The sequence below is a fragment of the Tasmannia lanceolata genome, unplaced genomic scaffold, assembly GCF_043159265.1.
Source record: "Tasmannia lanceolata isolate RefF3 unplaced genomic scaffold, GAP_Taslan_0.1 ptg000015l, whole genome shotgun sequence".
Lineage (NCBI taxonomy): Eukaryota > Viridiplantae > Streptophyta > Magnoliopsida > Canellales > Winteraceae > Tasmannia > Tasmannia lanceolata.
Window position 1 is genome coordinate 35,525,757 of NW_027518692.1, and position 14,710 is coordinate 35,540,466.

Consider the following 14,710-nt stretch of genomic DNA (forward strand, 5'->3'; position numbering starts at 1 on the left):
AAATATAAAAACTATTCTAAACAATGACTTTTTTTTCTTTGATTTCTAGTTCCTTCTCACGCTCTCCCCACTCATTCTCTTCCTAAATCTCTCCCTTACCAACCCTCTATGCCTCTCTCGTACAGCATAAAGAAAGATTCCATGGAATATTTTGACACGGTTGCCAAACAAGGCCTTAATTAGTGATTCAGAACGTTTATCTAATCCATATTCTTGATGGATGAGTCATGAGATGTGAAAATTGCACCAACCTAACTATCCAAATATGCAATAAATAGGTTACAAATAGATGGTTAAAATAGGATAAACGACTAGTTTGACCCCACTTACTCATGAAAGTAGGAGTTTTTATATGGTGTCTGTTCTTACATTCACATTTACAAAAAAAGAAAAGAAAAAAATAATAAATAGGAGAGGGGCTTGATTTCTTGAACACCACATTCATACTATCATACTACTGATAGTCTTCACTTGATGGACATGAAAGCTACTTTTCTAAATGGGAAGTGATATATTCATTCCCTTTTCTTCCTCGGCCCACCCTCGTCTGGTGTAAAAAGAATAGTCATAAATCATAATTAGACTAATGGGGGTGGCCCAGGGAAGAAAAGGGGCGAATGTATCACTTACAACATGTTGCTGATAAGAGGAATGCTAGCTGCATATGCAGGTTCTGCAGATGCACCTCACACACAGACTTGCGGACACAGAGCCTCATTTTTCTGATCAGAATTCAGAGTAAAGTGGTCATTTCTAGCATCTAAAAAGCATCAAGAAGAATAGATTTGAATGAGAATTTCAGCCACCAAGATGAAACCAGTAAATTCTAAATTGTTTTGGGCAATCTATCAGATCCATGCAGGCTCTACGCAGATCCAGTAGCTAAACACCACCAGCATGGAAAGCCACTAAGGCACTAACCTTCTATGTATGTCACAAGAATTTCAATGATAATCTTTCAACTATGGTCTTCTTCATCACAAGTATATGTCACAAGGCTTTCAATGTTATCTTTCAACCATGCTTTTCTTCATCAAGAGTATATGTCACAAACTTTCAATGGTACCTTTCAATTATGGCATTCTTCATGCATATACTCCACAACAAAATGAAATGTAAATATCAGCATCTCCTGTAAGTGGCTCAAACACTACTATTTGTCTTAAAGATAATTTTTGTCAACGAATTGAATGCAGGCACAATCCGAATGCTTATCCAATCCATCCATTTTGAAGCCGGATGGAGAAATATCGTCTGTGAAAGCTGGTCGATCAAGATTTTGAATCTCATTTATTATGAACACCCCCCCCCCCCCCCCCCCCCCTTATATTGGTTCTGACTATTAATTCTGTTTTTTTTTTGTCTTTAATCATAAAAAGCCACTAATGGTCTCATTCTAGGAATTTATAATTTCCCAAAAATTTCAAATGCATCAAATAAAAATGGTTTATAACCTACATAAGTATATGCAGTATTACCCTACACCAATTTATGATAAAAGTTTGTTTTGCATCAAAGCTTTATTTTTTTATTTTTTTCACATCCAGTTGTGTCCTACATAAAGTAGAAATAAAAAACAACAGGATTGGGTCTAGTCCTGATGATCCACATACCTCAATGTTGAGCTCAGAGTGTAACCACCGTATATTGATTGGATTGGGAGTATTCCCAGGCTGTAAAACTTCATTGTCATCTGAAACTTTAAACCAAATTTGAAGCAAGCCAATGCCCTGATGCTTTATCATGAAGGAACTTCCTTAATAGCTGAAACAACTTGATCTATGGTTTGGAATCGGCATCTTTCCTTTAGGAGCATTTTTGCAAACTCAAGAGCTCGACGCTCGCAATAGGCTCGTTTGATAACATCATCAATCAACTCAAAATCCTCAACATGAGCCACACCCACTATCCTCCTGAAATTCACAGATTAACAATGACTATTAGATCAGATTTGAAGTGCATGCATTCATACAAGTTAAACAAAACATATTTAGTAAAACAAGAGGACGGCACTGTATAGAGTGGTGATTGAATCAATTTCTATGGACTCAAGCAAGTATCTAATGTTTGCCAGTATAAGATCCATGGAGTACTTAAGAAAATCCCAACTACATACCAGATGGGAAAGCTTCTCACAAAAAAATCATATTAAAAAATGCACTTTTGTATTTTTCACGTCAACATGTCACCAAAAATGGAAGTCATTTTACGATGTTCACTGATTACCTTATCTGGACATTCTCTTGTCGGGTTTGAAATGTATACCCGCATGGTTTCACTTGCATACTTTGGCAGGTTATTCTTCATTGAATTTATTTTGTTTGATATTTATTGGTGAAAACAACGTGCCCAAAAGCTAGAGCTAACAACAGGCCATTTCTAGTGTTAAACGACTCATTAATGTTATTGGCCATACACATTACATATAAGATGATGATGTTGGCTGATTTTTTTTTTTGAAATGGTTATTTTATTTTATTTTTTGAAATGGTTGTTGGCTGATTTTCAGCTCACGTAAAACTAGCTAAGATCTTATAAAAGCGCTGCTCTTTCGATTGTGAAGAAAATTACCCGAATGACTTGAATACAGAACAATGTAGAAAAAATACAAGTTATTGACAAGCATTTCTAGAATCAAAACAGCTAGTTAATGTTAATGTCCATGCACATTACCTATGTGATGGATCTAGTTTTTGCCGTTAGACGTATTGTCAGCCATGTGGAACTAGTGGAGATCTGACGGACTGCTCTATTTTTTCTTTTCCTTTTATTCTCCATCTTTGTTTTCTCTTCCTTTTTTGGGGTCATCTCGTCCCCTCTATCTAAATTTTTGTTATTTCACAAGAAATAGTAAAAAGACTGGCATTTCAATTGTAAGAGTCCTACTGAAATGAGTTCAATTCAGCTTGTTCAGTTTGATACTGAACTCTCATCTAACAGTGCTAGGAAAACAGGTTTCCAACCAAAGTGAATTTTAATGGAGAGTTAGTTACTTCACGTGGTGGAAATGATGAGGTTGATGTGGGTCTAAGAAATTAGATCGGATAAAGGTTGAATAGTTTTCTATATAAGCTTAGAGGCTGTTTGGATACACGGATTTTAGAATCTTGGATTTCCTCAAAACCCTGAATGGGAGACGAGAGAAGGAGACCGTCTGTTTCACTTCTCTTTAGAATCCTGGATTTTAAGTAAGAAATCCAGGTTTTAGAAATCTCTCCCCCATCCTGAGATTTCTGAAACCTGGAAACGTGGGATAATCTCCTACTCTACTGCTGACAGAAAGAAGGGCGAGAAATCACTCTTTAGAATCCTGGATTTTAAGTAAGAAATCTCCTACTCTATTGCTGACGGAAATAAGGGAGAGAAATCAGAAAACGACGGACGGTCTCCTTCTCTCGTCCCCCATTCAGGGTTTTGAGGAAATACAAGATTCTAAAATCTGCATATCCAAACGACCCCTTAGAGGTCTGCTTGATCAGTTCGCCACAGTTCAGCTGCCTCTTGATGAAAAGGATAAAGTACTGAACATTCTTACAGGACTTGGTGATGAGTACATAATGTTTACTGCGTCTATATTCACTCGTTCGAAAACTCCTATGAACTGGAAGTCCTCCATCACAATGGCTTCTCCCATGAACTAAGGATCGGTCCAAGCCTTCTACCCTGAAGCCTTCTTCAGTGGAGACTCTTGATCCTCCTTACATTGCTTCCTCTTCCACTCGCAGATGTGGAAGAGGCAAAAATTGCTATTAGGGCTTCAATAACTATCAGACATGTCCCCCAGCACCATCAGTCAAGGGGATATTATCGCACGAGACCCCATGATTGGACAAATGGTCCCCATCATAGGCAACTTGGAACATAGTGCGGCCTGTTCTATTAGACTTCTGATCCATATCAAACTGAAAAATCCTTTCAAGCAGATGAAAGATACAATTTACATAAGGGAAGGTAAAAGTCGAGCAATCATGGGAACTTGCATGATGAAAACTTCCTAGCTTTGCTCGGCTGAGAGTACGTTGAATTTTTTTGGCATACAAGCTCCCAGGTTATACGAAAGAAACCTAAAACCCCTACAATGGGCGTAAAGCAGTACAATTAGCTTCCTTTTCTACAGATGTTAGTAAATAAATGATGCCAAGTAGTAACCCGATTAACTATACAAAAAGTAATCATGATATAAGTAAATGATGAACATGAGTTGGAATGACAAACAAAAGACTTCCTCGGAGATCTCTTCCCAAAGGCAAATCTTTTACCATAGCACCAAAACAATCATAGAAGGATCATACTTGAGATACTTTGTCTCGGGTAATAAACTTCTTGCCTTACTGTGGGAGAAAAAATTACGGAAGAAATGGTCTTTGATATTGTTTAATATTCTTTCATGCCATGTAGAACTCATATTCAACAACACAGCATTTGAATATTCTGATATGTGAATCTTTTGGACTTAGAAGCCGTCCATGTTGATTATTTCTGAGATATTTCTTTTTATCTGCTGCACCTATTCTTCTAAAACACCTCTAACAGTATTGGACATGTGTCAGATTCTTGACACCACCAGTACAGCTGTGAAACTTTGGATTTCTTTTTAGAATATTCTCTGTATCACATATAAGTTTACATTTATCGTAGGTTTGACTTCTACCCATAGGTCCATCCAAATAATAGGATTTTTACATGGAAACAAAGCATGTATTTACATAATATATTTTAAGTTCTCATCACATAACCCATGATAACCCTACAATTATGTAAGCATATTAAATATCGGAAATTGATTAAATATGCTGCCAAATCCACAAGTCCTGCTTTTGAGCCTTTGACTAGTTAAAACTACATATCATTGTCAGATCCTAACACTCAAAACCATCACTAGGAAATGTTGCAATTTTGTAGTGACCCAACACTATCAACAAGAATAAATTTCTGTGCAAGTTCCCTTAAATAACTATCCCACTTTATAAAACAAAAGGAAATTGGGTCAATCCGATGCTTCAATTAAATATCTGAAAGTTAACCTTATATGTGAAAAACAGAAGCCTACACAAAACAGTACGCAGAAGTGTGTATATAGTACATCACCTTATCATTTTGGCAGCACCAAATCCAAGAGTGTCATGAAACAAATCTTTGATGTAATTCTGTTGTACAAGTAGCTGCAGATCAGGGGTGCTATATATAGCCATGAGATATGCATCACCAACACTGCTTTCATTCCAAAGTGTAGTGAACTTCTTCTGGAAAAGGTTCCAAGTGTCTTCTATTGTCCTCAAAATCCATTGCTTATATAGCTGTATGGGAAAACACATTTATGAAAAAGTTGTGGCAGAAAGCACACTATATATGCTGCGAGTTCCCGGAGCAAGAATTTACTAAAAAGATGTATGTACAAGAGAAATTAGTTTTGAAAAAAAAATGAAGGACAAAAGATCAATTTTCAGTAACCTATTTCTTTTATAGCATGGAATCAACATATGTCAACAGATTATACAAGCAATATAGGATCCCATGAATAACCAGCATCATCTAAAAATAAATCAGCTGGAGGTGTATGATGACACTCGTGCAGTCAGCAGCCAGGAGCCACACCAGATTTATCTAGAACATGGACTAAAATTCCATTTTCCCATTTTCTTTTTAACATCATGTGAAACTTCTGTTTTTTTAATGGTATCATGTGAAACTTATGTTGTGAAAAGCATTTGTTAGGAAAATGTGGTAGCTAGGCTTGTCAAGGTAAACAGTAGGACTAGATAATATAATTCTTAGAGACATGAAAGCAAGACAGCAAACTGAAAGTTGAAAATCAGGCATTTATTATGGGCAAACTCCCTTTGTAGTTTGTACTTATCCAAGAAGGCATTCAATAGAGATTAAACAGGATAGAGGGTGCCAAGACGCAATTAGGAACCTGAAATCGTAATCATGTATTCATGTTTACATCGGCTCAAATTAATTTAACCCAGGCACCTGAGCTTTAGTGAGAGATTTTGAAAAGATCTAGTCCCAGTTTATAGATAATTCCACTTCCAAGTGAAAATACTTGGTAGCAGCAAATATGAAAGATTCGACCTCTCAGGTGAGGAAATCAATAGATTAATCAGTTCAAGGAAGATCTTCTCTTTTTTCTTAATTTTTAAACAATTAATCAAGTAATATATTGAACTATAACTGTTGTAAAATGATGACAAACAAATTTGACATGAGTTTACGGAATACCAACACTCAGTGGAAATTTTACAAAAATCAGATTAACTATCGTGGAAGGCAATTTATCCATATTTAGAAAACTCGAAACCTGGACTTGGATCAATCAGCTAAATTTTTTTCCCACGGCGAGGCACAAAAAATTTATCTTGGTATGATTTTAAATGGAATCAAAATATATGATAAAATAAAGGAAAATATGCCATAGATCAACACTAATATAATGCATAATATTTCTTTGAGGAAAACAAAATAAAAAATTGGCAACGAATTCTAGTTTTGAAATATAGAATTTCGTAAGTGTAATTAAAAGAGTGGATAATTTAGTGTTATCCTATAATTGTAAGGGATTTGCTAGGCAATTTCGTTGAAAACCATTCGCGGCTCACTTTTGCGGGAGATTGATAATCAAGGGCCCAAACACATGATATGTCAAGCATACATTCTCCCAAGCACATTAAAGAGACTGATTAACAAGATGAGACAGACTATGTCAAGATCAATGTGAACAGTCATAGCCTACACACATGTTTGGAAATCGAGACCAATGGTATAGTGGACCACTGTCAAATCACCAAGGGGGTCCAGGTCCTATGCGGAACAGAGATCCACCTGTGAGATCGAGGTGTGCAACAATCAACGGCTTGGAGAAGGCGTAAAAGGATGCCATTTTCATCAAACATTATAAGGGGCTAGGATCATCTGGTGAAGGTGGGAGGACAACTGGCAATTGGCAAGATATGCGATGGCTAATAAAAATTACAAACCCAATTGCTATGCACATGATGATGGGCCGTTGCCTAAAGTGCTCGTTCTAGTCAACAAAGATTTGCTCATTCAAAAAGGTTTTCTCCATATGTTGATGTCATGCTTACTTCCCTAGAGGGTCAAACACAGCCAAGGTTTAGAGCAAACACGTGATTTGCTTGATATTTAAAAATGTCTACGAAGCTATTGAAAAAGGGCTATAACAAGTATAAATGGATTCAAATTTTACAGGATTTGATGGTAGGGCATAACGAACTCTAACATCATGGGATCCTGTACTCGTTAGTTGTTACAATACCCACTTCCGGTAAAGATGGCAAAAGGTAGTTTGGATTCCAAGCTTCTTACTATTCTGGATAGATCGGAGAAGGTGTGATAGAAAAAAGATAACCAACCAGCTAGAGAAGAAATCAAGAATTGGCTTCACACCATTAAGAAAATATTAATCTTCACTCTTTCCTCAAAAGTCACACTGTCAGTCTAAGGATGTCAGGATGTCATCAAATTGGTTGTCAAACACAAAAGAAGGAAATGAACACATACCACTTCACTGAGAAGTGCTTACAGATCAATTGGTAGTTTCAGGGTTTTATTTTATTTCTTTATCATTTTCCAACCATAAATTAAAGTGATCAAATCACTTAGGATTTCCCCCAAATTTGAATTTCAGGAGGACTTTCACATAGATTGAATCTGAACAAATCAAGAAAATCAAAAGACATATCTAGGAATCACATTGAAATTAGATGATCTAGGATACATGTCCCGTAGTTTGCACATTAAGAGAGTTTAAATGAGCCTTTTAAAGAAATTTAAATTAGTTATTCATTGGAATTGAAGATCGGATTATCGGGCAAAAATGGTGCATATGGTGGTAATCCGCCATACCTTCCATTCTTGTAATCAGGTAACAAATCTAGAAAAATAAACAATATTCAGTGCAACTAAGGCAATAATGAGCTGAACAAAGATTAATCTCCTTGAAAAAGTTCTCAACACGCTTATGTATGAAAGAAGTCTACAAAGATTTACGAAGGTCTCTTGAATTTTTATTTCCCTAAATCAGAAATCCTGTAATCCAACAAAAAGCAAAAATAGTGTTTGGTCAATGAATCGCTTATGTAGAACGCATAGCATCAACATAAAACTAATTTGACAGCAATGAAGTAACTTTGTTTATTACGAAACAACACCAATGGAGTAAGTGTTATCGTCAGAAGGTGAAATACCAATTTCTAAAACTAAACATTCTATTAGCAACCAAAGAAACAAATCTGTCAATTCTGAAATTTACCAGAAAGCATAGCCAAAGAAAGAAAAAAGTTCAACAGAAAACCAGAGAAAATAATTGTACAGAAAAACTCAGAAGTGAGAGGAAATACAAGGGCAAAAAAAGGCAGTGCAAAAACCAACTTTGATACCATAAGATAATGGGTAAAAATGATTCTTTAGGAAGAAGTACAAGAGCTGATAAAGGAGCCTAAAGTAGTAATCTGGCTCCTAAAAGTTAATTGATAATGCAATACAATTAGATAACAAAGTTCATTAATATCATACTTCTTTTCAACAATCACTCTATTTGGCCTGACAAATTGTTTGAGGGATAGAAATCAAGATTCAAGTCCAACTCTGAATGTAACATGGATGCAGTAAGAAGACAGATAAGCAAAGTCCGAGACATAGAATACGGAAAACTCAATCTGAGTGGAAAACAGAAAACCCGTACAGTAACCTACTTTGAAGCCACGGCAGCCGCAATCATAAATGAAAGAAGAAAAGCAGCATTGCAAAATGGCATTAGATAATGGAGACCTTTCTAAGGTGGCCAAAAGTAATAGACAGGCTCCTAATAGTTACTGGACAATGGAATATCATTGATTAAATAAGAAATGCCAGTTAATATCATATAGAAAACATGAGAGCTTTTCAGAAAAAAAATGTTCGCATTTTGTTCCCCAATTTGCCTATTATGAGTCCAAAACCAATTACAGGACTAAAAAAATAAACGTAAATTTGAGTCCAATAATCGGCTTGGGGCTGAGAAATGGTTGTCACAATCTGAAGCGAACAGGGCCTCAGTATATCAGCAACAAACTATTATTAGAAGTGGTAACTTGGTACATACTTTGCGGTCATTCCCTTCATTAGAATGTCCATCTTGCGCAAAGAAAGCCAAAATCAAATTCCCAAGAAACGCTCCTATGTCAAACCCCATTGGTCCATAGAAAGCAAATTCCGGATCTATAACCTGAGTAGAATCACTAGTCACCATGACAGAACCAGTATGGAGATCTCCATGTATTAGGGCTTGAGATCTCTCACAGAACCTGCAGATTCAGCACTCATTAATATCTAAGATGATTTCCAAATCCAATATATGATAAAGCAATTGATGATTAGAGTGACAAATTGTCACATATTATGGAAAGGAACATCAATACAAAGATAGCAAAATACTTGGATTTCAAGACAGCAACTTCAAGCTTTAAAGCATTGTCTTCCCGAACTGCCTCGGCATCACGATCAAGATAAGGAGAAGTCCAGCGACTATATAGAGACACCTTATAAGGGTCTGAAAAGACAACCTGCTCAGTGAGCCTACATAGCTCTACATTTCCACAAAATTCAGCAACTGCATAGAACACCAAAAGCCACATGTCAGTTACATGCATGAAACTACGTCATCACATTTACAGTAAAAAAAATATGTGAAATTTGTCAGAATCCTCAAGAGATCTCTTAAATGCTAGAAATAACATGGAATTAATAGGATACCCTGAAATTGTGGGCAAAAAATCCCTACGAGAGCAACTATATGGCAGCAAAGAATAACTACATGTGCACTCAAGATCATGCCTTTTTTTAGTAGAATGTTTGCATTGCAACAACTATCTACTATTGACAATTCTTGACTTCTTTTCCAGAGACACAACGTCCTCTGAACCATGGGAATGTGATGAAAGAAATTGCAGCAGCCTTTTTACATTCAACGTTCCTCATAGTAGCCCATGGCAAAGTTGAGTCATCCAGCTACTAGTTCTAGACTTATAGCTTCCATTGTGCTAGTCAAAATTTTCTTAGTAATTGTTGCCTGGTGCTAACCTCTCAGTGTCCAGCTGAGCTAGTTCCTTTTTCATGGCTCTTTGGTCTCTGTTTTTGGGGAACCCAAATCATATTCTGCTGTGTTGATGGATTAATTTAATGGATGCTACACGGGCTGCCTTGTTCGCTGTTCCACAAGTTAAAGTGCTTTAAAGTATGAGAATTTAATTGCCAAGAATTTGAAGTATAAACACTCCTCTGCTAACAGCCTCAGCATTGCCAGCCGAAGGCCAGCTAGAGGAGGTTAGATATTCTAATGAAAATTAATTCAAAGGAATATAAAAAGGATGAGGGCTCTAGGGGATTCCCATAACATGCCTCACCAATCAAATACATCTGTTCCAAGTCAGCAACACTACACAGTAATCAAAATGATTATCCCTTTTCTATTTCTTATCAAGGTTATTTCACTGCTGTACTGGCTACGTATTTTTCTTGCGAGGATAGGAACAATCTATGTTTCTAGAGCTTTTCTTCTTAATTATGTTGACATAATTGTAGGTACCCAAAATAAACATATATACAGGAACTTCCCTTCAAAGTTCTCCATTCCTCGTCAGTTTGATAATTCTTTTCCTAGAATGCATGATCAAATGTGTGAAGAAAACTATCATGACGGAGAAAATTAAGAAGGAACCAAATGCATCTCATTCTCAAGTAAAAACCTTAGTTCCACAAGAATATGCATCAACAACATATACAAATACCAGAATCAGAACAAGATTAGCAGGACCCATTACCAGCCTTTTTGTGTTCTGTAGTGGAACGGTAAAGAAGGGATGTGCAGAAAAGAGTCTTTGCCATGTATTCTGACATATGCTCAGCAAGCAATGGATATTCAACTCCAGCAATCAAGCCTTTCCTCAGAATAATATGAGGAGGCTTCAAGTAGCGCATGGCAAACAAAGACATAGGCCGGTCAAAATGATAAACTTCTGGGACATGATCTCGACACAAACGACCGTGTTCTTTTAAGGCCAGAGTCTCAAAATATGCGCGCTCCTTTGTCATTGGCCATGACTCCCCTATACAACGGATGTATGGAATTGCCTGATATCACAAGCAGCCAATATTTGACAATCATAATTTAGCATATGAGACGAAGAGAAAGGATGATTTCAGTGAATCCAATAATATAACAATATCCAAAGCATATGGAAATACATAAAAATTATATATTGAGCACTCCAAACCAGTCTGACATACGCCATGTTGAATGGGGGTGTTTAAGGTGTTGCTCTAGGACTGTTTATAAGAACAGCCCTTCCCCTCTAGGGCACAATACCAATATTTTCCCCATCTTTGGTGCTTTTATGAGCATCAAGATAAGCTAGCAACAAATTCTATGGGTAGTAGTAGTGGGAAGGGGGGATGGGTGAGATTGTAGCAAGTGGGTCATCTCAAAGAACGTGTACACAGATGAAATTAAGATTTCAAAGAAGAGATGGGAACAGCTGAATGGAGGAATGAGATACCTGTTTGATGACGAAAGAACCAGTAGGGCTTGAGACGATGTAGACGAAATTGAGATTTCCATCCCCAACTTCCTTGATGGTCAACTCTTCCAACTGGTTTCCAAGCAGCGATGAAAGATTAGGGTTTGCTTTTATGTACTCGATCAGAGATTTCTCGTCCAAAGGACGGAATTCGCCTGGTTCCATTGCCCAGAGAGTGAGAGAGAGAGAGAGAGAGAGAGGGGTTTGAAATCTATTATTAGTTGCGTTGAAAAAGGTGGGTCTTGAATCTGGACTTTAAAGTTGGCAAAGGGGAAGAGTGTAATGCACGCCGTCCTTATGTCATGAAGAAGGAAGGGATATATTCTCTGAGGAATGGACCTTTGTGGAACAAGGAACTTTTGTGGAACAAAAAACTTCCGGGAGATTGGTGGGAAAAAAAACTCCCTGGAAGTATTCCGGTCAAATAAAATGTTTGGTTGACCGGACTATGGTGTGAAAAAAAAAATCCAGGTAAAATAAAAATTTGGCTTTGTTTGGTTGCTTGAACTATTGGGAAGAAAAAAGTTCTTCTTTTGATTATTTTGGTTCCTCGGATTTCGTGCGGGATTATTTTGGTTCCTTGGATATTTTTTTCCAGCTTTGGGTTTCGTGCGGGGTTATTTTAGTTCGTGGGATTTTTTTGGGCCCACTATTTAACCAGCAACCAAACGTGGGTATCCTCCAGAAATTCCACAAAAGTCCCAAGAACCAAAAAAATTCTGACATCCAAACGGAGCGGATTTCCAATTCCACTCCAAAAGTGTGTTTGGTTGCACAAATCCTGGGGTTTATTAGGTGCTTTGGTTGGCTTTGGGGTGCCTGTTTGGGTTCAAGTTTTGATTCAAACTATTTGTCTTTATCTCTCCTCTGTATACCCATGTGGCATGACTTTTAACACCCCTCTCCCCCCACCACCAAACTACTTAAAAATAAGATTTTTTTTTGTTTTTTTATAACGGAGTCTTGGGATTTAGCACTATTCTCTATTTCGCTCTTGTCTCTCTCTATATTGATAATGGTACCCCCACTTCCAACTTATTTTAGTAATTACACTATGCACCAGGAAACTACTTTAGTCGACAACCAAACACTACTTACCACAACTCTAACACTACTTACCACAACTCTACGTGGAGACTACTTCGTTGCTATTACACATATCAACAACTTTGAAGAGTGTTCAACCTCATTTAAAGCCTCTTCTGATTTTGAAACCTTTCCCTTTGCAGGTGATCTAAATTGATGACAAAAGGCTATATAAACACAATCAAACCTTGCCCTCCCCTTTGTTGGCCCTGCTTCATGTTCTTAAAATAGTATCAATGCAAGTTGCATCAAAGGCCCCTAGGAGCAACGTTCGGTATCCCCACTTTGTTCGGAAGTCCTTTAACATGTTGGTATTCCACAGAAAAGCAATGATCCGTCATCGGTTCAGTGTTTAAAAATGCGGATTTGACGCAGAACGCGGTTAACCTGGTCATAACTCGGGAGAGTCGAAGGAGTTTATTGGCTTTGTAGGGCAAAACGCGGAATGCGGATGTGGTGCAACGCGGAACGTGGTCAAGGCAAAAGGGAGTTGACTCGGGAGAGTTCCTTGTCAAGTCAAGGAGTTTTTAAACACATTCGGTTGTAAAAAATGGATTTGGAGAGCTTATAAGGACTTGGGCCCCTCACCTTAACAGATAGCTTTTAAGGGTGAGTTCTACTTGGGTCCCAAAACGTGGTATTGAAGACAGGACATGGTAACTTCAATCTATCCTCAAGGATGTAGAAAATCCCTTGGGAAAGATCTCTCAGTTCCCACGTTGCTCTCATGTGGAGGGGGAGATTGCTATGGTTCTACGCAAATGCAACAATCCCACATCAGTTGTGCGGAAGTAGGGGTGCAAGTTTGGCCCTTTGAACCCTGACCCGCCCTGAGCCCGAACAGGGTCAGGGTTGGAAAATCTAACCTTGAGAGCGGGCTTGGGTTCATTTTGTAGGCCCTGACTCAGGGTCAAGCAGGGCTTAGGGTTGATACCTTGGGCCAGCCTGGCCCGACCCTATTTACACTTTGGCCCCGACCCGACCTTGTGTGACCCAAAAATCTTGAACTTAAAGTGATAGATAGATTTTTCAGTTTCTTTTTATATGGACAAGTTTTCTTTTTTTGTGAGATTTGTTGCCATGGGTAGAATATTTGCATGTATTTAAGCTGCACTATAATATAGTATACAATAAGATATAGATTCCTTTTGTATAGCCGTATAGGTGTTTGTATTGCAAAGTATTAACAGCTATAAAGAAGTTTTGTAGAGAACTTCCACTGGCTGGAAGGTAAATATTGCATATAATCTTCTTTTTATAGCATGGTAGATGATGGTGTAAATATTATATATAAGCTTTTCCTTTTGGCTTAATCTTGGGTTCAAGTGTGCTTACTGTTTGGATGTGATCGCTAAACCATGCAGACAAATGTGCCATTGCTCAACGGTGATCCAATGCATTGGCTCATCATAAAGTCCTTTGAATTGCCCCAGTGCATGAAAAAAAAAAACTGTTGTATCACACTTATCTTCGTATGGTTTATTTTTTATAGTTTTGAGTTTTCAATTGATAGCTCTATGTTCTTTTTCTTTTTCACTAGGGTCAATTAGGGCTGCAGCAGGGTTGGGTTGGGTCGGGTTTTTTCAAAACCCTAGCCCAACCTTGGACCCCATTATCTCGGCCCTGACCCTAAGTCAGGGCCGAAAAACCTCAACCCATTGCCCGCCCTACAGGGCTCAGTGCTGGCCCTAGCCCGCCCTGATTGGTCCTTATTGGGCCGGGCCGGGCCTAATTGACCCTAGTGCAAATACCTATTAAGAGTGCCAAAAATAAAGCAACTACTTATCATATAGAACAAAATGATCAATAAATAGAGAAAGGGAACAAAATAAGACAATATGAATTCAAAAACATGACAGGCAACAGAGACAATTAATAATAATAATCTAAAGAAACATCAATTCAAGATAATAGAAAACATTACCAAAAGAAACATGCACAGATGGTTCAATTATATAATAGAAAACTTAGGGTCGGGCCGGGTCAAGGTACTAGAGGCATTAACCCAGAACCCGACCCGACCTGAGTCAGGGTCTAAAAAAATG

The 14,710-nt window shown here is 37.7% G+C and overlaps 1 protein-coding gene across 1 annotated transcript; it reads right to left on the reverse strand.

Moving 5' to 3' along the window:
- Nucleotides 1-1,467: 1,467 nt before the first annotated feature.
- Nucleotides 1,468-11,912, reverse strand: LOC143846885 (methylthioribose kinase-like). The gene is made up of 6 exons (XM_077355483.1): nt 11,559-11,912; nt 10,824-11,133; nt 9,439-9,613; nt 9,107-9,308; nt 5,089-5,297; nt 1,468-1,913 (listed from the first exon to the last, which is right to left on the reverse strand). The coding sequence occupies exons 1-6, from the start codon at nt 11,742-11,744 to the stop codon at nt 1,742-1,744; spliced, it is 1,254 nt and encodes a 417-aa protein (XP_077211598.1). The 5' UTR covers nt 11,745-11,912; the 3' UTR covers nt 1,468-1,741.
- Nucleotides 11,913-14,710: the final 2,798 nt, after the last annotated feature.